Source organism: Orbicella franksi, chromosome 4 (assembly GCF_964199315.1).
Source record: "Orbicella franksi chromosome 4, jaOrbFran1.1, whole genome shotgun sequence".
Taxonomy (NCBI): domain Eukaryota; kingdom Metazoa; phylum Cnidaria; class Anthozoa; order Scleractinia; family Merulinidae; genus Orbicella; species Orbicella franksi.
This window is the reverse complement of record NC_138148.1, coordinates 1,876,719-1,901,128: the sequence shown is the minus strand read 5'-3', so window position 1 is coordinate 1,901,128 and position 24,410 is coordinate 1,876,719. Positions and strand designations below refer to the sequence as shown.

The 24,410-nt window shown below is 40.0% G+C and overlaps 2 protein-coding genes across 2 annotated transcripts; one reads left to right on the top strand and one right to left on the bottom strand.

The window, feature by feature from the left end:
• Positions 1 to 15: 15 nt before the first annotated feature.
• LOC145485828 (uncharacterized) lies at positions 16 to 3,166 on the bottom strand. Its single transcript, XM_081464470.1, has 2 exons — positions 1,570 to 3,166; positions 16 to 96 (listed from the first exon to the last, which is right to left on the bottom strand). Exon 1 carries the CDS (start codon positions 3,148 to 3,150, stop codon positions 1,915 to 1,917), a length of 1,236 nt encoding a protein of 411 aa, XP_081320596.1. The 5' UTR covers positions 3,151 to 3,166; the 3' UTR covers positions 16 to 96; positions 1,570 to 1,914.
• Positions 3,167 to 3,280: 114 nt separating this feature from the next.
• LOC145485825 (tubulin polyglutamylase TTLL5-like) lies at positions 3,281 to 24,376 on the top strand. The gene is made up of 34 exons (XM_081464464.1): positions 3,281 to 3,971; positions 4,142 to 4,242; positions 5,286 to 5,368; positions 5,690 to 5,796; positions 6,620 to 6,683; positions 6,784 to 6,850; positions 6,934 to 7,016; positions 7,266 to 7,335; positions 7,707 to 7,791; positions 8,092 to 8,193; positions 8,598 to 8,689; positions 9,253 to 9,360; positions 9,901 to 9,982; positions 13,029 to 13,090; positions 14,508 to 14,587; positions 15,256 to 15,449; positions 15,932 to 15,994; positions 16,183 to 16,242; positions 16,354 to 16,414; positions 16,525 to 16,593; positions 16,857 to 16,911; positions 17,281 to 17,406; positions 17,599 to 17,809; positions 18,053 to 18,124; positions 18,401 to 18,455; positions 19,017 to 19,111; positions 19,547 to 19,598; positions 20,109 to 20,227; positions 20,321 to 20,485; positions 20,636 to 20,811; positions 21,460 to 21,567; positions 21,710 to 21,787; positions 23,024 to 23,705; positions 24,045 to 24,376. Exons 1-34 carry the CDS (start codon positions 3,832 to 3,834, stop codon positions 24,121 to 24,123), a joined length of 3,846 nt encoding a protein of 1,281 aa, XP_081320590.1. The 5' UTR covers positions 3,281 to 3,831; the 3' UTR covers positions 24,124 to 24,376.
• Positions 24,377 to 24,410: the final 34 nt, after the last annotated feature.

The window sequence follows — 24,410 nt, the reverse complement described above, 5'->3', positions numbered from 1 at the left end:
CGCAAAATTCTGGGAGCGAGAAGCGCACGAAGGGAGGGACCAGACAGACAAAGCTTCTCGCCCCTAGGATTTCGCGCCGCCATTTTTTTCTCGCGGCTTAAGGTTACAGTATACCTTCGGGTCGGCAATTTTCTTCAAATTTGGATTTTTGGGTCAAAATAGTGGTCGAAGAATAATCTCTAATTTCTGAAAAAAAATTTTGAAAAAGGCTAAATATTGGCGGAGAAATGGCGGTTTTACGTTTTCACCGGAAGTGAAAGTTTACCTCTTGATTGACAGCCCTATGGCGCGTATGCAATCAACCGAGACGATTTTCGCGGGAATTACCTATATGGATGTCACGAATTGACTACTCAGTTGATCAGCATTGTTGTTCTGACTACCCAGCATTTTTGGTATTAGGCGTGTCTCTATTAAATTATAAGTAAACATAGACCACGTTTAAACCATGGACCAGTTCGAAAAGCGAAAACAGCGAAGAACGAATGAAAATACATCAATGAGTGAAGAAGCGAAAGTTCGCCACGCGGATGAAGCTATAGTTATCGTATAAGGCGGGTAAATATTCGTGGTAAGAGAAAAGAAAGGTTCTGTAAAAATTTCGGAACTTGACAGCAATAACAGGGATGCTGACAGAGACTCTTCTGATGAGTCCGATATCGACGAATCGTCGGACTCATTGAGACCATTTGAAATATTATCCATGCACAGCTGCCCACACACAGTTGCTCTCCGCGCTTTCTTTTGTTTGTTTCCTTCGCTCAGCCACTCTAGCGTTCGTATCCTTTTTAGTCTCCCCCATTTTGCCAGACCAGCTTCAAGAAAAACCGAGCTACAGAAAAATTATCTCTCTGCCTTCGGTTCCTTGAGCGCATTGCGAAACACAAGAGTTTTTTAGAGATTCGCGCGTAAATTTCACCAGGAGGTTAACGGTACTAAACTTTCCCTGCACTGATTGGCTTAGTTATTTGAGAACCCAGTTGAAGGCGTTTGTGGGCGGAGTTTGTTTGTGAAGCAGAAAATTTTTCTTAGCGCTGTTTTCTCGAATAAATTTTTTCACTTGAAGCAGACACTTTAAAAAGTTATAACTCAAAGGGAATTTGTTCAATTGCTCTTAAATTGGGACAGTGGCTAGTTTAACATATAAACTACAAAAGCGTATCTGGGAATTGTTAATTTCGAAATACTTTTTCTTCGAGAGCGATTTTTGTACGATCACTCCACATTTTTTAAATCCTATTTCGAAAATGTTCTGTAACCTTTTACTGCAATTGAATATGCCAAAACGCAGACACATTTTTTAAGCGCTTTGGGCCCTGAAACCGAGGAAAAAATTAAATTGGCGAAAAAGGAAATTCGCTTTGACTTGTAGCTTTCGAAAGGTGATTCGGGCGCTCGTATTTAGTGGTCGTGAAAAATTCGACAATTCATTTTTTTTCAAAATTCTTGGTATAGTTTGATAGCCAGCTCCATAAGCTTTAATTTGATATAGGGGTTTAGGTATCTACAGCTTAAACTGCACGTGCTACATCGCTTGCGCGCGAGACACCCCTGAAGGTATACTGTAACCTTAACTAATCTAATCTCGACTAATAATCGTAGTATATTACGTCTGTTGCTGAGTATAGAGTACAGAAAGAAAACTACCCATAACGTAATAAATGCGTTAGCGTGTGAAACCATACTTAAACTGATTATCTCGCCCATCTCCTCCAAAATAGCCTTACAAAATCGCGTATTTGACCATATTTAATTCAAGAATCACGCAAGCTTATCATCTGTCATGTGATCATGATGGAAGACATGATCAGGAAAGTTTTAGAAGTGGTCCTTAGGTAGGCTGAAAAGCACTTCCTAACAACGTAACAACTGCTAGCATTCATTCTTGTGAAGACTGCATTGAGTGTTTCTTCCTCAGAGCACTTTCACACCCAAGCCACACATTGCAACGAGGGTTGAAAACCACGCCAAGTTGGAGCCAAATGTGACTCCACCAGCTTGGAAGCCACATTCAGTGTACTGTGCACACTGGATGAAGAGCGCCAGCTGGGCCCGGCTGTGGAATGGGTGCCCTGTGTCCCAATCCTCGTCAGAAGTCATATTTAGTTCCTTAAGCATTTGATTGCAGCGAGCAGTCACTGAAGCGGCACAGTAGCTTGGGTAGACAAACGCATACAGGTATACCACACTTACAAGGGCGTCCTGATACAAATCGTACCACTCGCTGGCATTTTGTTGAAAAAAATCCACCATATCTGCAATATAAATGACGGTCGTTATCGCCAAAACAAACCAGTGAATTACAAACCATGGTTTCAGAGACTCGGAAGTACAAGAAATCTGTTTACAAAGGCGCTTATGAATGCGTATGACGTCATTTAAGCTGCTGTTGGTGGTGATTCGGATTTCCGCGTGACATGATGTCACGCAGTCTTTCATTGCGTTGGTGATGACTGAAAACATCCAGCAACTTGTAAGGATACTCCAGCGTGGAATGATGGTCAGAGAAACTGACACGTAATTAACGAGCGGCGCATTGATGGTCAAGTTGAACCATAAAACCTTAATCACAAGGCAGGAGCCAAAAATAAGCATGGTGAGGTTTAGCGTGACCCAGAGCGAGCGTCCGGCTGCGGAATAGGACTGATCTAGTGTCACGCAATGATCCGATCGTCGTTTCAGATTCCACATACACCAAACGAATGCTGCATTGGACATGAGCACAGCAAAGCAGGAGACCAGATATAAAATGTTGATCAGCTCAACTCCGTGTAGAAGTTCAGGTAAAGTTGCCTTACTTGTACATGATGAGTTTGTAGTGGAGACGTTCACACACATCCAAGGGTCGAGGGGTGTGTCAAAATGGCCACACACGAAAGCATAATAAACGGCTTCACAGAGGTAATATACATCCAGTAATAATACGATCGCTGCCATTATACCACGGAATCCTTTGCTGGGGTTCCAGAATCCGACAGCGTATGCAGAGGCCTTCAAAAACACACCGGAAGAAAACAGGCGTTTTGTCCTCTCGAACAAATATCTGCATGGGTCTCTGGAAGAAATGCTGCGGGTCAAGAAATTATCAATTGGTCTCCCCGAGGAGATTAAATCAACAAACTCTTCGTTCTTTCCTGTTTCTGCCTCCATCACAAAAAAAGCGATTTCAATTTCTGGTTTTGATCGATCGTTTCACTGCTAGTCACGCGATGGGCCCGTCACACGGTATCATTATCTTCCCATAAATCCTTGCTTGCCTGGATGGCAACGAGGAAATGTAAGTAAAATGGCGGATACTTTGAACCGGTGGGAAAGCTCATTTTCAATTTCAACGTGATGTTCAGAGTTTTGTTGTTACTGGATTATAGTTAAGAAGAGCACGCAGAGAACAGGTTATCTGATCAAAAGTTGAGCTTGACTGGCATCAAGGTTCTCTGTTAATTGTTGTGATAACTCCAGGAAAAAGTGGGTCATTTCAAATCAAGGCCAGCTCGCTCCAGTAATCACCGGAATTTCTGTTGTTCAAGCATTTGCATCTCTGGATTCTTCACCACTGCGGGCAGTGAAGCTGAAGAAAAGACTAAGCTGCCGTGAAGGATTTATAACCAATTGGATTGATTAATTTATTGACTGATTAATTTATTGACTGTTCTAAAGTAAACAACTGTAGGAATTGTGATGGTTACAACAAAACATAACATCGTAAGCTTATGGTTGCCTTTACGAATCTCTGAGTTTCTTTTATTGGTTTGTCACTAAGACTTTGCAATTAAAAACCTGTGAAGAATTAGACAACGTCCGAGGTTGACGTTAGTTGATTGTCAGACCAGAATGCCCAAACCACAGACTCGCGAAAAATATTCTGACACAGACTCTGCAGTGACAGAAAACGATGAATGTGGAGAAGAAAATGAAATTCCTATAACATCCCATGTAGAGGAACCTTGTGAAGAGTCAGATGGCAAAACCAGGTAGCACTATTCCTATATAAATTATCCCATATTGCTAAAACGTTTCTTTAAAGCTAAGTTCACACCATTAACAATGACATATAGCAACATGGAAGCTGATATATTAAGCTTTTAAGCTTGTGAAACAACGTTTTGTAAATATTGGCTCATCCCATAATCTTCTTTTTCAGCATCATCAAGTGGAGTGGTCCTAATAAGAAATTTCCCCTGATCCATTTTTCTCCTCATGTGCTTTTGCTGGCCTTGCCCCCAGAATCAAAATCTGAAGCAGGTAGGAAACAAAACAGTAAATAAAAACTCCAAAATTATGATCATACTTATCTTACAACTGAGCATAAGGATTCTGCTGGGAGAATATCAGCTTTAGGTTTTGAACCCATTGTCTTGAAAGTACAGGTCTTCTAAGTGCAGTGAGGTCCATACAAGAATAATATTACAAAGTGCTGATATTCTTCCAATCTGGTTCCATGCAAGGTGTTTAGATGTACTGCATGACATAATAAGGGATTGAAAGAAGTGCCGTTCAATCATCTGGGACAGGTAGATTCTCCTGCTGGGCGAGTAACTTTTCATTCTCATTTAGCCGATGGGTAGGGGCCTTGGCAAGTCATTTACCTGCCCAGGGTCAGGAAAATTTGAGACATGCTGGTCCGAAGGCAAGCTTGAATTAAAAGTTTTTTGAGCCCTGATAATGATTGAAAAAGACGTGCAGAAACTTTACCAGGTCCAACACTTAGAAAATATTAACCATCAATAAAGTATTCTGAGTTATAATGGCCCTGTTGGCTGTCATAGTCATGTAATAATTTAAGCTAAGGAAAATAAATAGCAAACATGCTTTCTGATTTTTACAGATAATATGTTTCTAGTGTTAATCTGAAAATTGGACAATTTGTAGGACTAATGACCTGGCTGTATCAGCACTAAAGGTTCTTTTATAACAAGGTGCTACCTTTTTATTGCATCATAGAACTGCTAATGTTTACAAGTCCACTTTGTGTGGATGATGTCAAAGAAATAAAAGGGAGTTTTACAGCCTTATAGTCCAAGAGGCTGTTACTAACCCATGACTTGATGTCCACAGTAGGCTTCTCCCCTGCCCGCTCCCTGTTGGGTCCCAACATTGTTCTCAAATCACCCTTATTTTATTTGTCCGTTGTTATCTTTACATACTTTTGGTTGGGGATAAGTGCTATGCGAGAAGTGACCTCCACACTAGTATTTTTTGTGTGTAGCATTAATGTAACAATGCTTTACCTGTGCAGTTTATCAAACGAGGTCTAGATACAAATTTTGCGTATGTTCTCTTGACAGAAAAGTACCATTTGACATACAAATTTATGAAGACTGAATGTAAACTTGTACGAAGCATCCTGAGTGTCCACTGCTTTAGAGAGGTGAACAATTTTGATTCTAGCTGACATGCTCAAAAAGAAAGCAGAATACTAATTTAGTTGAAAACAGCTGTACAGCAACTATGGATTGAACCCCTTCACCAATGGCTTATGTTTCTACAGCTTTGATTCCTCATTCTCACAAACATTAATCATTTTGTTCCTTTATACTAGAAATTTACAAAATATTTGCAAGTACTTGTTATGAATGCGAATTAAAATTAAAAAAAGAATAATCATATTGTAGTTCTACAGATTGGTTAGTTTATTTTCAAATATTATTGTTCATTAACAACAAGGTGGAAAACCTTTTTTTTTCTACAGGTTCATCCTAACAGTTCAAACTTTAATTTGATGTGGACGGGGTCACATGTCAAGCCTCATACTCTGAGAGGCCTTCAAGACTTTCAAAAGATAAATCATTTCCCAAGGTACAGTGTAAGCACACCTTACAGGCTCATGGAACAGACCTTCCCACATTCTAACAAACAATGGTGCCAAGTCAAGGTCAGGGTGGACAAAAGTACAGGAAATGTATGAAAGTATTCACCCCATCCCCATGTACCATTGTTCGTACGTACTGAAGTGCAATGTGGGAAGTTCTATTAACCCTAGACTCCAAAGAGTTGGGTACTTGTCTTAAAGTTATGACTATGAATACATGTATCAGACAAAGGAAAGAGAAATCAACTAGTTCACAAAAATATTAAACTAAGCAACAGTTTCAAACCATGACATCTATAGGTTCCCAAACAATAGCCGAGATATTTTTGCATAAGGGACTTCTCATTTCCTTATGGGTAAAGTTAAATTTTTTACGTTGAGTACACCAACCATTACACTGCCAGTATGTGAAAAACCTTTAGATACTACTGTCACAGTCGTCTTTCATTTTAACCCATTGATTATCTTACCTAAGTACAGAGACATTATATTTGAACCAAGTGAGTAATCATATGGACCTGAACTGTTGCAACTGGCTCACTCTTGCAAAAAAGAGGGTGATGAAAAGAAAACATTTTATGGGGATGCTGGCCATAGATATTTACAGGGTGTTAAGACATTTATAAACACTTTAGATGTTTGTTTTAATATTCAATGGAGTGTTCAGAACACCAAGTTATGTTTTAGTTACAATGTAAAATAATATAAAATGGCATATTCTAATCCTGTTGTCTCGAGAAATAGTTTGAATGCATTTTTAACAGTCATCTACTGTATGTAATTTGACTACTTAATTTTTCTTTCAAACAGATCGTATGAACTTACCAGGAAGGACAAATTATACAAGAATATCCAACGAATGCAACACTCCAAGGTATAATATGTACTCTTCTTTGGGTTTGGGGTAATTATGGCTGGTGAGCCAGTCAGAACATGAATTTTTAAACAACAAATTTATATTCTTTCTTTTTCAGGGTGTGAAACATTTTGATTTTATTCCTGAAAGCTACATCATACCAGAGGAGTTTAATGAGTTTAATGGTAAGTGTTTTGACATTCAACATGCATACATTGGCTTGGTTTTGTTGTTTGAATGTTCATATTCTGCATGTTGTACCATTTAGCGGCATTCCTGAAGGATAGAAAACCATGGATTGTAAAACCTGTTGCTTCATCACGAGGTCGAGGAATTTATCTTGTCAATCATGTGAGTACTGATATGTGGGCTGTATGCTTGTCATTCTAGCTTGGTGATAATCAGATCAGCTAATGAGAGAAATCAAAATCTCCAGGTTATCTCTGTTAGCCAAACTGATGAAACAATTCTTCCTGGTTGATGATTTTTTACATTTTCCTCACCTGCTTGCTCAACATGATTATATTAAGGCTTTAAAGAAGATTTGTACATCTTGATTGATAATTTATATGATCAATTGCTCTTGAAATCTTTTTGCAGCCCAGTCAAGTACCTCTTGATGACAATCTTTTGGTTTGCAAGTACATCAGTAACCCACTGCTTGTTGATGGTATGTTCATTAAACATCTCTTTGGAGAACAACATACATTTTCAAAAAGAATGCATTTGCAGTTCAAAAATTTCACCAGATGGACTTTGCAGTGTATGAGACAACAATTAAAAAGTTGTCAAAACTTTAAACTCAACCTCTGGAGAACATTAATTTGTAAATCAGTTACCACAAACAAATCAAGCTTCCAGGTTTTTTCCTAAAAATTTTATGGAGGCTACCCCTATCCCTACAAGTTACAGGGGATTGCTATGAGGCGGGGAAGTTAACTTCAATGCTCCATGTACAAGATCAACGTCTAGAATTTTAGTTGTAATTTACTTAATGATCTTAAATTTTATGATATATCTGAGATGTTGTTCTAACCACAGGATTCAAGTTTGACCTCAGATTGTATGTTGGTGTGACATGTTTTGATCCTGTCAGAGTTTACCTCTATGAAGAGGGATTAACAAGGTGGGTTGGCATTTAGCTGAAATGCAGTGAAGGAGAAGAAAACACTTTTGCCTAAGTTTGCCTTTTGCCATTCAGAATCAAAGTGCAAAAATGTGAATCTGCATACATACAAGGTAGTTTGATTATCATAAATGCAACCACAGACACTCCCTGTAAACAAATGTTACTCCTCAGCATGGCCTCAGAGTTATTTGTCTGTGGAAATGGTGACTACATACAAAGGTGTGTACATTTGTAATATTGAATTATCATTTTTTGTATGTCGTTGTCTTGAACAGGATCATTACTATTATTTTGTAGATTTGCCACTGTTAAATATGACAGAACTGGTAAAAACATCAAGAATGTTTGTATGCATTTGACAAACTATAGCGTCAACAAGAAAAATTCTGACTTTGTTAGGTATGTGAAGTTTCATATTGTTTTGCTCACCTCACTGAATGAATAATTGGTTGCTGTGAAACTGTGAAGTAGCTACTGTTTTATGTCTTATTCTGTGACGTTTTTAAGGTTGGTAGTTTTTAAACTAGTATGAACCTTAATGTAAACAAGGTGGGCCAGAGTGACCCTGAATTCTTTTAATGCTCTCCAGCATTATTTTTAGTTCATAAACAAATAAACAAACAGGAATACACATTAGTAAAGGAAACAGCAGGCCCCAGTTGTTTGAAGGCTGGATAACGCCATCCACTGGATAACTTGCTATCTGCTGGATAGTGATTTGTCCAGTGCATAGGGTTATCTACCATTTAAACAACCTGGGCCAGGTTTTTAACATATTTGAGCTGTATGGCCATGTACTCCAGGTGTCCTGACCCTGAAGTTGAAGATTTTGGGAACAAGTGGAGCATGAGTGCTATGTTAAGATATCTCAAGCAACTTGGAAAAGACACCACAGGTAAGCTTACATGCAGAAATAAAATGAAACAGGAATTGATAGTCACAAAGCCCATAGAGAGGCCTTTGTGTCCAGATCTCTGTCCCCCCCACACCCCCCAGGATTTTGCATGGCTTTTCATTTCTCACAGTTTTCTTTTGCATCGCGCACAACGGACTAAGCAAAAGAGGGATTACTTGTAGTCTAACTAAATTTAGAAGTGTTGGTTTTTGTGGTAGGAGGAAAACCAGAGAATCTGGATTAGAAGTAGCCCCCGCGAAGGTTTGGGGTAACCTTAAAGGAAGGACAAGGAAGTTGGGACAAGAACCATCTATGAACTCAATCCACTTATGATTTGAACCCTTGCCACATCGTTGGCATGTCAGTGCTCCCAACACTGTGCCATCCCTGCTTCTTGATATAAAACTTGGAATGAAATATGTCAAGTGACCTTGGATTTGATTGCCATGCCTGCTAATGCTGTAACAATGTTGTGCTTGTGGTACAACAAACTGTTCTAAAGCTTAAGTTTTGTATGACTTCAGGATAACTAATTTTTGCTCAAATTTATTACTTTCTTGCAGCTCTGATGATGAGAATAGAAGATGTAGTGATAAAGACAATTTTAGCTGGGGAGTTACACATTGCATCTGCCTGTAAAATGTTTATGCCTTATTCAGGAAACTGCTTTGGTAAGCAAAGCCTTCTCTAGCTCCATGTAAGCTCTCTGTGTTGTACTCTTATGTATGTTCTCCCTCCTTCTTCTTGCCACCAAAAACTGACACAATGCAACTCCAACCGTTAGCTGCCAGTAGAATAAACATAGCAGGCAATTTAAAAAAAAATAAAATAAAATAAAATAAATGGTATTTAATGTGTGAAGTTCCGGAGGTGTCAGTGGTGGTCCTTGGATTGAGCGATCCAGGTTCAAGCCCTGGCTGAGGTCATTGTGTTATGTTCTTAGGAAAGACACTTTACTCCCACAGTGCCTCTCTTCACCCGGGTGTATAAATACGTACCAACGAATATGCTGGTGGTAACCCTTATGATAGACCAGCATCCCATCCAGGGGGGAGTAGAAATACTCCTAGTCATTTCATGCTATAGAAACAGGGATAAGCCCCAGCTGTATGGGCAACTGGCTTGACACAGACTTAGCTCAATACGTGACGTTCAAGTAGAAGCAAAGGCTGGCCAGCTCAGTTGGTGTTTCGGTTTTCCTATTTTCACAGAAATATACGGCTTTGACATTCTAGTCGATGAAAATCTGCGTCCTTGGTTGTTGGAGGTTAACTTATCTCCCTCACTTGCTTGGTAAGTTCAGATGATTGTACTTCAATGGCTAACTCTTTATTGTTGCTGTTTGTTGAGTGTAGTTACAAGGACTACATGGCTTCCACCAAGGTTTAGTGAGCGTTTGGGATATCTTGTTTGCTTTCACCATTCAATAACAAACTTTCTGTTTTGTCCATAGAGCGGTTTTCATTTGAGTGTCAAAAAGTGATTGGTTTTGCACCTACTACGTAACACGATTTGCTTAAAAAACTCGCGCCACTTTTTCATCCAATTAACCAAAAATGACTCGCTCGCACACGCTTTCCCGCGCTTGGCGTCAGTGACATGTAATTTCTTTGAGTTTTGATGTGTTCACTGTATTGTCTATGTCCTTTGTGATTGGCTAGAATGATTACTTTAGTTTTGGTTTTACGATATTCAATATTAGAGAGATTAAGCATGACGTAACGTCGAACGGCAAAAATGAAACTTTTGCCGTCTGTCTTCAGCTGTCTGTACAGCAGAGTGAAAATATTTGTATTTGCGGTGAATAGTAGAAGACGTTTTTCTATTTTTGTGTGATTTATTTAAAGGAGTAGGTCACTCCAAAGACCGTGTATTTTTTTCCATCACCAATAAAAAGTTCACATTGAGTTGAGTTACTCACCGTTGTTTTAGCTTCTGAAGAGGATGCGATCCCAATGAAAAAGAAGTGAAAAGTTCGACACCGGGAGCCGCCATTTTGAAAGGATCTTGAAGGCCAGGCCGCATATACGTGACGTCATTCCGTCCGAGAATGTGTTTGTTCTTTTAAGCTTTAGTATGGCTGCGCTTGAAGCCAGAACGTGCTGGTGATTCCGCGGATGATAATAATCAAGTTGAATGGAATGATCGATTGGAAAATGCTCTGTGGTGTACTTGTGAGAGATGTGCAACCATGCCGACGCAAAGAGAATGTGTGCCGAGAACAGCCCGAGTAGGTCACCTAGATGGAAGCTACATTTTGCAGTGTAATTGCAATGAAAGCAGTTAGTGGAAGAGGAGTTTTATTTTTAATTTTAAATTGCTCTCAGAATTGAACTGGTCGCTTAAATAAATCCCCAGTATAATGCTTTTGATTTGATTTGTCTCCATGTTTATTTTACTGGCGGTTCAATGCGGAGGGAGTTCTGGTATCACAGAAACTGACGAGTTTTCAATGGTGTGTTTACATCGGGCGAATGCTTTCCACCTCACAAGTCTGTGTTTTTACTTATAAAATTTGGATACTTTTTGCCCGTGCTCATACGTATTTGTCAGGTTTCTTTACACTTATGGACTACGTGGACTCTTGTGAAATACGCAGTGACTTTTACATGTAAGATGCGAAGTGAAATCGACGTCCGTGACGTGAGAAATGTGAAATTGACGACATTCCTTATCATTACATGAGATTTTTTGTGAGAATTGTAATTTGTATTTTTGGAAAGCTAAGCATATGTAATATAATTTGGATAGAAGAAAAAAAGTATATGCAACTTTTACATGCGTAAACATTAGCTGATGAGGGAAAATTCACTCTGCTAGTGTGTTTATCCGTATCGCATGTGTCGTGTTTACTCGCCTCGTTACTTGACAAAGCATGCAGTAAAATTAAAGCTTCATTTTTTACCGTAGATGTGCTTTCATTAGCAACTATAATTCCTAAAAATGATGTGAATGCACAAAAACTGTCCTTAATTAATGATGAATCGTGTTGATAAAATTGAAAACAAATTGTAACAAATTTTGTACAAAATATTATTTACATGCGGATATCGGATTTCGCTATAGCAGGACTTGTTATCGGTAATTGTCGATATGTAGATAGGACTGATGTACAGTTAACTACTTCTTCCGATGTATTCCAAATCAAATTAGACAGCATTTAAAAATTTGTAAGTAGTTTACCTCATCCCTGGCTGTCAAGGCCGATTATTAAAGACGCTCTGAATTTGGCCCACCCAAGAGATTTATAAAGCGAAAAAATACTTTTTCGATAAAAGAAAACCGTACGGGCTTAGTCTGACTTGTAATTTTAAAGAAATCTGTAGGGCATTTGAAGTTCCCACGGTACCCTAAGAAATTTAATAAATCACTTCCAAAAAACGCATGCAGTCGCTATGCATCAATGAACACGAAAACACGAAAACCCTAGCGCCAGTCTACGAAATATAATGAATTAAGAGCTTGCGACATGGAAGCCTTTTTTGTAAATACTGGTAAGACTGGTAAATGAAGAAAAGAATTTAATTCAGCCATTTTCCCAGTTATTATAGAGAAAAAAGCGACGAACGGATTATACATGAAACTGACCCGTGATTCACGCCGTTTTAGCGTCTTTTTCGTGAAAATGTATTGCCTGAAGGGTCGAAAATTTTTGGCGACTAAAATACTTGTGCTGGCGACTAAACCTGAAAACCTAGGGGCCAACTGGCCCCAAGGTTTTTTCTTGAAATTTGAGCCCTGTAGTCCAGCGAGGAGCTTCAATTTCTTGCGCAGAAATAATATTTACCCAGTCAAGTCAACGACAGTTCTGCCGGGCAAAAATATTTTTAAAAATTAAAAGTGTAACTGATAGCTACCTCTTTTCGTTCCTTGCGATGCGCCGTTCGCTTGCAATACGTGCCTTTACAAGAGCCTTCCGTTGAAAAATTGTCGGAAAGCATTTTTCTTCAATGACCTCCTTCTTGAGCTTTGCGGCGCCAATTCGGACGGAATGACGTCACGGATATGCGGCCTGGCCTTCAAGATTCTTTCAAAATGGCGGCTCCCGGTGTCGAACTTTTCACTTCTTTTTCATTGAGATCGCATCCACTTCAGAAGCTAAAACAACGGTGAGTAACCCAACTCAATGTGAACTTTTTATTAGTGATGGAAAAAAATACACGGTTTTGGAGTGACCTACTCCTTTAAGGATTACAAGAAAAGAATAAAAAAATCAGAGGTAATCTTTGTCGTTTCCCGTCTGCCGTAAACGTTATGCTTAAACTCTCTAATATTCAACTGAAAACCGCACTATTTAGCCTTTTTAATGTGTTGAGTTGCTTTCCCTTTATTTGTTTAGTGACTCTCCTTTGGACCTGAAGATCAAATCTCATCTGGTGTCCGACATGTTTAATTTAATTGGTGAGTGAAGCTCGGTGTATCAGTCTTACAGTTCAAGGTATCTCAAGTACTCACAATCTGTTCGTATGGGTAACGTAGACACGGAAATTTAATAATAGGTAACCCAAGCATAATAGGTAATATAACAGTTTGTATGGAATTTAGAACTGAGACTTTGTCTCATAAATAATGTCGAAATCACGAAATATGTTCACGAAACCGTATCCGGTATTGCTTTCTATCCTAACGTCGTGTTTCAAGGTAATCTGAGCGATTTTTGGTCAGCATATGCTGCCATATATTACAAGAATCAAGGTAAGAAAGACGGCGAGTCGACACGAGGTTCCAGCGTTCGCAGATTGCTCGAGTTTTAGCACAAAACGGCTTCCGCAGCCATTCTTCTTCGTCGTCCTTAAAGGACAAGGGTCTAACAAAATTTCTGTAAAATAAAATTGCACATACCTTATATTTCTTACGGAATTAGCAGCTCAATAAAAATCAAATACCATTTTGAACTTGCCGCCATGAATGCGTGAGACACAAGATCAGCAGTCAGCATTCGCGGTCAGTCGCGGTCAGCATTTGGTGTGAGGTTAATAAGATTTGTTACACCTCCCAACTCAAATACGTTTCGTGATTGGAGGAGAATGTGTCACGTGTCGTGGGTAAAAACTCACAAACTTCCTAGGGCGAATAAAACTCACTAACTCCCTAGGGAAACAACAACTTGAACTTTCCGCTCACACGTGATCAGGACGGGCTCCTTGAAACCGCGGCAAATTTGTGCGCCAGCCGGCGTCAAGCAAACGATTTCTGCGCAGTTTTTTCTATTTTTGAGGGAGGTGTAACAAACTCTTAATGACTGGCTCCGCGCGAAAAAAATGAGTTTTGTTTCCCCTTGACCTCAATGTTCCCCTCAGCTTCGCCTCGCGGAACATTGAGGGTATCGGGGGAACAAAACTCCCTGTTTCCGTAGGGGCCACTCATGAAGTGCTTAATACTCCCCGTCCAGGGTACGCTGGAGAACTTTGAAAGCGCAGCTTTATTTCTATGGTTAGGCCTACCGTCCACACTAATCCGTCATGAAAACGGATTTGTTTAAGTGTGAACGAAAAACATTTTGGAAAAAGAGCTTTACGAAAACAATGACGTCACGATCAGGTGATTTCCCTGCCCGAGATTTCCTCAAACATAAATCCAAAATGACCGGTGATTGGTGCGTTTTCAAATGTCTCCGGGGTGGTGTGGACGGAAAACATTTGATGCGTTTTCAGAGCGAAAACATCGTTTTCAAATTTCTCTGGCGTAGCGTGTACGGGGCCTTACATTTTCAAAATACCTATTAAAAATACCTTATATTTTCAAAATACGTATCATAGGCACCTATGATTAAATAGGAACTACTATCTTGTTTTTGAACGACTCTTTTTCTTGGCAGGTTTTGTGGCTCATGATCCGATGGTTCGTAAGCTTCCTACCCGACGTTTTGTGGATTATCCACAGAAGAACCGATATCAGGTAACAATGTAATAGACTTGGCCTCCTTTGCAACTGTCTTTTGTTTGGCTGTTGTTTCCCTAGGTGTGGGAAATTAAAAGTCACGGAAACGAAAACCGCAGAAGAAGTTTCGCCGCTTGGTTTAGAAAATCGGACGCCGAGTCCAATTGAGGGAAAACGACCTCGGTGTAAAGCCCTGGCCAAACGGACTCCCAAGTAGACGCAAGTTGAAAACTTGGGTCTACTTGCGAGTCCGTTTGGCCAGAGCTTAAAGACGCTTTTTATATATGACTGAGAAAATTACCTCATTGTGATTGGCTGAGAGCAGGCCAATTTATCGTTAATTCTTAAGTTGCACTGCAGTGCAAATTAATGCGCGCGCTTTCGTATTTTTCTCAGTCGTATAATAAAAAAGTAATCGTTAAAAAACTCGAGCAATTAAGGATTTACACTACTCGTGATATTTGAAAATTCTTTCAAATTGCACTCGTCTATAGGCTCGTGCAATTTTGAGAGAATTTTCAAATATCACTCGTAATGTAAATCCTTACTCGTATTTATACGATTACCTATGCATATTATTTCATATCATAAACAGAACATCGTTTATTTTCCTAACTTTTTGCTATTAAGTACATTTGTGGAAAGTGGCTTTTGTTCTTAAAAACTGCTGATTTATTATTTCACAGAGGCAGCGATCAGCCACAGCCGGTGGAATCGTCACTTCAAACTCCAGACCATTGTCTTCAATGACAAGGAAAAAGACTGATGATGGTTTGACAGGAGAGGAGATTAGGATATTACGTCACACCAGAGAAGAATTCTCAAGGAGGGGAGGGTTTGTACGAGTCTTTCCCTCCCCAGACTCCTGGGAGCTCTACGGGTAAACAACTAGTCCTAAGTTTCAGATGTAATTTCTCGTCACTGATTGTCATATATTTCTTTTAGTCTTAGTTTTGAGAATTTAGCAGCACACAAAGGTATCTTTTTGTTGATGATTTTACGTTATTCTTGTCTCTATCGTATATTATTTGGAAAAATCGAAAGAAACGTTAGAATCATGTTCAGCAACTCAAAGGAAATTCTATGGCATTGTACAGTCAAGAATTAGAGAAGGCTGAAGATTTTAAAACTTGACAAAAAAAAAGTTTAGGTTTAGTTTGCGGAAACGTTTCCCTTAATTAATGTCTCGTATACAATCTGCAGTTAGTCTGCTGGACATGTATGAACTCTTTTGTAGAAGAAATTCATGATTGCGAAAATCGGTAGTGTCCTTCAAAAGAGACTTCATCGTGTCATGCTCACTCTCAGAAGAATTTATATTGCTAAATGTTCGTTTTTGATTTTTTTGGTGTGTCTGTTTAGGTCATTTCTGGAGCATGGAACAACTCACAATCATATGCTGCACTCTAAACTGTTTCCTGGAAGGTAATTGTTTAGCATATATTAGGAACTGATTAAATGTTGAAAGTACGTTGCTAGAAAGTAATGAAAAACTTCAGTGAGTGCAATAGTGGGGGAATCTTCACCGTAAAAGCTTAAATACTAAAATGCGTACATAGAATCAATCTAAGGCTGTATAAATTAGTTATTAATTCGTGTGGATCACTCCATAGAAAACCTTCTTTTCAAAGGCCAAGCACAGCCAGCTTTTCGTCAGCAGGCGCGCGAGCGAGGTACGTTACGGTCAAACATAATTGTTTTTCATTCTACTTTTGCTGCTTAAAGAGCATTTCTCAAGAGCTGTACTAAATATTTACTTCTCCTAATCGCTGGTTTTTTTCTAGGAGTATTACGTCTTACGGAGCACCGCAATCTAAAGTTAATCTAGTAGTTGAACCGGCAGAGGTAAAAAGATATTTAGATTCTATTTTATTTACTCCAAGCTTATCGTCCGCACTAATTAACTTGATTGAAAAATAACATCATTCCTCTGTTTTTCATTCACTATTTGTCAGATGTCTGATACTGTCTGCGTGGGAATCAAGGAGAGAATTGTTTGCTACGAGAGGAAACTAGACAGCTGGGTACGTAACACAGTTAGCACTCCAGTCTCGCATGAGGAAGTTTTGCTAAACAGTCGTTCTTAGTAAACAACGACACAACGTGTGAGTTTAGAAAACATATCTCGGATACTGCAGAATCTATCATCAGTTTAAGGATGTTTACAATTTTGTGACTCCATTTGAAAAGTTGTCCAAAGAAATTCTCAGTTTATTCTACAGAATATGATTTAAAATGGCCTCTCTACATGCTAAGCGTTGACATTTTCTTTCGTTTTCATTGACAGAGTCCCTCTCTCCTTCGGACGAAAAAAGCTCTGGGCACCACAACTCCAAGTGCAGGTAGTGGCAAACGTTTCTAAGCGTAAATGAGGATAGCCTGCGAGCAAGCTCTATGCTCGAGGGTGGGAAAGAGAGAGGGAAGGGAAGGGGAGATCCGTCTAGCGTCTCTGATTAGATATTCTGGGTTTTAAATTTCCGCGCGCAAGTTGACAGCCAATCAGAAATGCGGAACGCTGTAGAGCACGTCATCAGTATGGAATTTTTCGGGTCCAGTCTCAGACGTCTCTCGGGTGGGGCATAAATTAGGCGCGAGGAGAGAGAGATTCTTTTTTCTTGGTGGGCTGCATGTGGTTCATAAAATGTGGATTTTTAATTCACCCTAGTCATACCTAGTGCAGTTCTGACTGCATATCACTTGTCTTTTTCAAGGCACCCCTAGTGCAAGCCAAGACACATCGCAAGCACCTCGTGCCAAGTCCATCTCTTCCCGATTGAGCCCCGATGGACAAGTGGTGACGAATTACATGGAGGAGAAGTCGGCCTCTCATCCCGAAGGTTCGTGTGACTCATGCGATTTAATAATCTTACAGTATAGTTTATTCTCCGCCAGCTGAAATCTTGAATGAGGAGGACCCCCTGCATTTTGCATGAAATAATGATGACGAAGGGGGCGGGGGCGGGGGCGGGGTTACACTTTGGCACTGTTTAGTCCAACGTAGCATCTTAGCGGTTTGTTATTTCCTTCAGGACTAAAGCCCATATTGGATTCAGAAACACAGGCGCCATATCGATTATCCTCGGCTGGCCCCCATCCAAGGGCCCTCCAAGAAGCCACACGGGCGCAGAAGCCACCTGTGCCGATCAGCGGCGAAACAGTGTCAAAGCGTGTGCTGTCTGCGCAACCGCGATACCAGCCAATTAAAGTGGATGACATCATGGCAAAGGCCGGCACACTCACGTGAGTAGTCAAGAACACAATTCTTGTCTCCAGGGTTGCTCGAAAATTTCTTCCGGCGGGGACTATGCACGCGGATTAAGAGAATCAAGCGGCTTTTGTAGACGTTAGCCTATCCAAAAGACAATTCCAACCTAGCTCTGAAGTGCTAATTGTTGATCGCTTGTCGTTTTGTTCGAAAGGTTCGTCTCCTGAAACTAATGATTGTCGAGATGTACTTCATAAAGTTTGTATTTTTTCTTGCAGGAAACTTCAAGCGAGGCAAGCATTCGCTATGTATCTACAGCGAGTCCAGCAAAGACTGGTTCATGATACCAGGTAAGGCTTTATCCCTCTTAACTGCTGTTGCTTCAAAACGATTGTGGAGCATACTGTTTCATGGTGACACAAACGTACCAATTGTTACTTATTACGTATTTTAGACATCCTGGGACAAATCAAATGCCACGTTAATCATGGGGTCGGGGACATCAAAGAAGTCACGTGACATTATGGGTGTTTCTTTGATTAGCTGAAAAAAGACAAAGATTTGTCAAACATTCTACGCTGAGAATGACTAGTCTATGTTAAATTTTTCCTTGTCTTCTCTTTCAGTTATGATTCAGAGGATTCTCGAGATAGCACAGACCCCAAACAAGACGATCAAATGGCAAGTTATGACTATATCTCCTCTTGATAAAAATACCAGTCGCAAAAAAATTCGGACGTTTAAATTTCGGACACTTTTTATCTCATTTCGGACAAATTTCGGACCCTGTGATGGAACATAGCTAAAGTAAATTTACGCCTACAAAACGCGATTAGACTGAAACATCATTTGTGAAAATGACAGTTTTACTGCAGCGTCAAGGTTTTAGAGATATACCAACGAGAAAATAACACAATCATATTAAGTCGTTACCTATCTCAAGCAGTGCGTCAACTAGAGTTCGCACCAAAAAGGAAACTTAGGGCTTTGGATCTACTTAAAAATGTTGTACTGTATTGTAAATATTTTGAACGCTTAAAATTTCGGACGCTTAAAAATTTCGGACGGTTGCATTTTCGGACGCATTTTTGTCTGAAATTAAAATAGTTCAAAATGTTTTGCACGTAATGTAGATTTTTAACAGCCTAGTGACGGCTAAGAGTAAGGTTTGTGTCCCTCTCGATCACGTAGAAGGAGTTGAAAGTTTTAACATCTCTTGTGATATGCTGTTTCCTTGTTCAGAACTTGGTGATTCGTTTTCTGAAGAAAGCGGCGAGCAATTTACAACAGCCATTCAAGGTGGTTGTACCGAGCCATAAGCTGCCATTACACGACAGGTAAGACATGTGAAATGAAACGTATTGTAGAAAATCGTAGCTGGTTAGTTCACAATGCAGGTGACTTAGTAGACAAAGATAATTATGAAGTTATTATTTCCTGTACCGCCAGTCAGCCGACGTTTCCCTGAATTTTTTACACTGGTTAGCTAAGGCGTAAAGAGCCTGCCAAATGAGGACGTGTTTGAAGTGACCCTTTGTAATGATGTTACGGTTAGGTACGAACGATCTTTTAAATTCTCCTAGAACATTTACGTTTGTTAGCAACCAACAGAAATGTTCCCACATCTACATAGGGGAATCCTGCAAAGAGAAACGCCCATCACTGCAGACATTGAAAGCAAAAAGAGGGGAGGGGGATTAAAAAATAAAAAATAATTATGTAGCAAGAGTTCGAGGGAGGAATCTTCATTTATTTAGTCTTTTTTTTTTCAGACGAAGAATTCTTGCCAAACAGCTGGGAGACTTTGTTCATGTTTATGGAAAGGTAAAATGTAGGGAAACTGATAAATTTTCAAGAATCGACATATAACTTCTCCTTACTCCTCCTGAGTAAACCCTCAAGCATACAGGCGATGAGAATAAAAAAAATAGCAAAACTAGGTGATAGTGTCTTGTTTCGCCAAATTATCAGAACTAACATTACAGTGCGACCTCTCTAACCAAGGCTGCCCGACAAAATTTTCTACAAATTTAACGAATAAAAATCGTGGAGGTTAACAATAGTTTTCCAACAAATTATCCATGTAATCAAGCTGTACATCACAAAGACAACAGATTTGTGGTCATTTTGAGTAGTAAATATTTAGCAGAGGTCAATTTGCAAAGAATTTGTCTTAATAGTGGTCTTGGTCGGAGTAGTCGCATTGTAAAATGTGTAGGCTTAAATCAGTAAGAACAGTTACAATAGCTGGACTATTTATGCAGAGTTCGTAGCGTTCTTACGGAAACCAGCCTTTAGCAAGTAGTTTTGTGTACACGATCTTTTGTTCAACAGGAAACTATGCAAATTCAGAAGCGGCAGGAGATTAACCGCACATACGGGCTTTCAAGGAGCAACTCGTTCATGGGTGAAATCCCGGATGAGGAGTTCAAGGTTTTTATGGCCATTGCAAGGTACTCACTGCATTCTGGTCCATATGTTTCAATGGGTTGTTTCTTGTGAATTTCGTTTTTGTAGTAATCCATGTTTTGCTTCGAATTTTACAGCGAGACAGAGTTGGAAGATCTTTTAACTACGTACACCAGGCTCAACAAGAACGCCAGCGTGTTCTTAGGTGGTCGACCTGAAAGGAGCTCGGAGGAGAGCACTACCAAAGTGCCAAACGACTCAGTACTGTCTAGGAGAAAAGAAGGGGACAGGCACCCCCGGAGGTAAATATGGCGAGTTACCATTCTTGGACTAGTACTAGGAGCTCGGTCGAGAAGTTGAAGTAGATCCATTTTCGCCTTCTTGTCTGCTGATGTATGCTCAAAGATGCGTTCACCTAAAGTAACCGTTTCTTTATTTACATGTTTTGTCAGCACAAACCCCATTCCTGATGACGAAATGAAGCCCACGGAAGACCTTAGTAGCACAGGCCCTACAGTGACTGATCGACACGCAAGGGCGCTGACAGCTGTCTCTGCCTATGGCGCCTCAGTGGCTCTAAACAAGACCAGGCAACGCCCGGTGTCAGCCAAGATAGCAAGTTCACAAGGTGAGGTGAAAGCGATATTTAGCGTCTTCATCCGTTGAATACACGCAAAAAAAATCAGTTTTGGCTTGGAGCAAAGAGTTGGCTGCCGTTTGCTAAAGCTTTCTCCACACGCGTTCCCTGGTTGGTAGACGTTTGAGCCTGGACCCGAAAAATTCCACACTCATGACGTAGCTCAAGAGAGATCTGTGGTCTCTGATCGGTTGTTGCCAACCAGGGTATCAGACTCTACACGGATCTTTGTAGAGTTACTTTTTTCGGCTCCAGTCTCATTTTCAAAACTTTAAGGTGGCTCTGAACCCTATGTACAGATTTTTTTAAAAACTTTGCCAAAAGTTGCGTCTTATCATGTTTATTAGAATTTGATAATATAAAAATATTCAACGTGCCGTTTTTGAATTATAAGCCCCTAAAGCTGTAATTAAGGGTGTTTTTTAGCAGGTCATACTGTTGCTATAGTAATAGTAACCTATTGGGTCCCAAAAAATGATAGCAAAGTGTTCACCAATGATTGGGCAGTTTTTTAATACCATGATTGTAGCGTCAAGTGATAATGAGTGGTTATAACGACCCATCAAAATCTAAGTGCTGTAAACTGTTTTGAGCCACCTTAATCAGAGTATGTGAAAATATTTGATAATCTATTTTAAGGAACTGATAGAATTCACCGCGTTGGTCGCCCAGTATCGGCGAAGCCTCACTCACGTGATATGACGAGAACAGCTGATGACCTCGGGGACACCCGGAGCATGGATGGCGGTAAGTGATCACGTGACATGCCAAAGATTCTTACTGTAATTCTACACGAGATCTTTGGTGTAAACATTTCAGAAGTGTTTCTTTCACTTAACAATGACTATAAAATTAAGTTTTTAATTAACTTATTTTAATCTTTTCATAGCTCACAGTGGTCGCCTGAGTCGTATCTCATCGGCCCCAGTCCGCCGCGACAGCCGAGGCGCTGACAGTGAATTCAGAGGTGTGTAAAGCAATGGATGAAATATCATTTCACCAAAAACTCGTTGATAAGAAAAATAAATGTAGCCGACGAAAGATGGGAAAATATGAAACATCCACTGTTTCCGTGTCTGGTTCTAATCAGATTGCCGTTCACGTTTTCACACACCCTATCGAAAAGACCCGCGAATATAAATAAAGCAGCTTAAAGTTGCTTAACCTGTATCATTTGTCTGTCCGTCATGGTTTAGCACGGCTCGTAAGACTCGTAAGAATATGCAGAGATACTAAGCCCTCATTAGGTCATATAATGAAGTGATTGATTGTACTTGACTGTGCGGCTGGTATTTGTAAAACATCACAAAAAAAAAGCACAGGTAACCCAAGCATAATATTTCCATATTTTAAAATGTAAGAGTTTGTATGTAATTTAGAACTGAGACTTTGTGTCGATAAAATAATGTCGAAATCACGAAAAAAGTTCACGAAGCTGTATCTGGTGTTGCTTTTTATCGCTACGTTGTGTGTCTAGCTAATTGGGAGCGATTTTTGGTCAATATGTCTTATCATGTACATACAATATAAAGCAAGGTAGGAAAGAGGTCGAGTCGACACGAGGTTCCAGCGTTCGCAAATCGCTCGAATTTTAGCAAAAAAACGGCTTCTGCTGCCATTCCACTTCGTCGTCTTTATGGGGAGAAAGTTTAACAATATATTTCTAAAATAAAATTGCACATACCTTGTTTCTGTAGGGAATTAGCAACTCCATAAAAATCAATACCAGTTTGAAATTGCCGCCATGAATGCGTGAGACAGAAGATAGTCACGTGCGCGGTCAGCACTGGGTACGAGGTTTAAAAAATACCCAACGAGGAACGGGTGCGTTATTTTTGTTACCACATACATGTAATTTGCTACACCTACAGACACTTCGAAAATACAAAGAATCGGCCGCCATTTTGCTAACAAAAGCACACTGCTAGACTGCTTTCCATCTACAACAGAATAGGTAGTGAGTAACGTGGCCAATAAGAGAATGGCATTCATGATAGAACGCTAGTGGATTTTCAATAATACATTGTAGGATACATTGACCAAAATTCGCTCCAGATGCAGTTTCGTGAACCATATTTCGTGATTTCGACGTTATATATCGACAGAAAGTCTTAGTTCTAAATTGGATATAAACTCTAATATTTTCAAAATGTCATTAATATGCAAGTATTAACCTTGGGTTAACTATGATTTCATTCGACAGGCCACAGCTTGGCTGATGAACACGCAGTCGCCGCTGCTCTTCAGCGGTTAGCCAAACGACAGGCTGCGCGGCAGTATTCTGCTTTCAACACCAGCGGTCATCAGGGACAAAACTGGGATGAGCTGTTTAAGAAAATGGATTTCAATCGGGAGAAGGAAGCTGCTGTTACTCACAACGAGGACGAATTCATTAGCGTCGGAGACGAGTTCACGGATCCCTGGTCGCTTGGTGTTGGAAAAGCTCCGCACTCGGCTCACAAATCACGTGACCGTCACGCAAGCGCAAACGCTACGTTTGAAACTTTTGTGAATCACGATCAACGCCCTGTAAGTAGTCATAGTCACGTGGGCTGGCTCGATAGTGCCGCTGACCAGGGTCGTTCTATTACCGCGGGCGCTCGCTCGTCTGAAGAGAAATCGATTCACGTTGATTTGAAAAAGGAATACAGTGGAGCACAGGAAATGCCGAGAGAAGAGAAAACAGCAGTTGGAGAAACTGCTAAAAGTTCATCTGTTTCAAGGGAGGAGTACAACAGACAAATGAAACTCATAAGTCAGAAGCTTTCCGAAGAGAAGGTTCGCCTGCAGAAGCAGTTACAGCAGTATCCTCGCCTACCACGCCCACCACCTGCTCGGCCGAGCCCGGGCGCCAGAAAGGTTGTTAGCCATAATAGAATGATAAGGTAACTTAAGGTAACATGTTCAATATTTAGAAGCTGAAAATTATGAAATCATTACCTTGTTAGTATTGGTAATTGTACTCCGGGAGTCCCAAATGACTACTCGTGATTTTTAAAAATTCTCTTAAAATTGCGCGCGCCTTATGGCTAGTGCAGTTTGGTAGAATTTTGAAATATCAAGAGTTGTTTTTTTTTTTTTTCACACCCGGCGTCCCTCATTTATTCGCCTGTTCTCAATCTCAGTTGAACAATCTTGACAGCGGGCAGGTTTTTTGATACTGATTTTAGAGTTTGAAAGCGTAGTTCTTGACTGGTTTTTACTGTTTATTTCATGCTAAACAGGTTGGCTGCGTCCAATCCCCCGCCAGTTTTTGACGTCATTACCGGCATGACAGACCTACCGAACGACGATTCTCTGTGACAGCGGTATTCCTCACCCGACGCTTCTGATTCGAAATCGTTTGCAGTATTTCCACGTTGTCACAAGTCATCAGTTGCTTAAAACAGAATAGATTTTTTAACATGAAGGAAGCCAAGCAGAGTGGATGTATTCTTTTTTTATTTATTTGTTCGCACAGGAGATATTTTCGCACATAGAACTGTTTTGATAGCGAATTACTGTGATTTTTGTATGTCAAAACAAAGTTGTACAAAATTAAAACTGGACACTTTTACTTGGAGTGTACGTTTGCTTCTTGCGACAGAAAA

Bases quoted from the DNA above. Each gene is read 5' to 3' on its own strand.
- LOC145485828 (XM_081464470.1), bottom strand. From the start codon at position 3,150: ATGGAGGCAGAAACAGGAAAGAACGAAGAGTTTGTTGATTTAATCTCC.
- LOC145485825 (XM_081464464.1), top strand. From the start codon at position 3,832: ATGCCCAAACCACAGACTCGCGAAAAATATTCTGACACAGACTCTGCA. The intron at 5,797-6,619 runs GTACAGTGTAAG...TCTTTCAAACAG, and splicing joins AAGATAAATCATTTCCCAAG to ATCGTATGAACTTACCAGGA. The intron at 16,243-16,353 runs GTACGTTACGGT...GTTTTTTTCTAG, and splicing joins TCAGCAGGCGCGCGAGCGAG to GAGTATTACGTCTTACGGAG.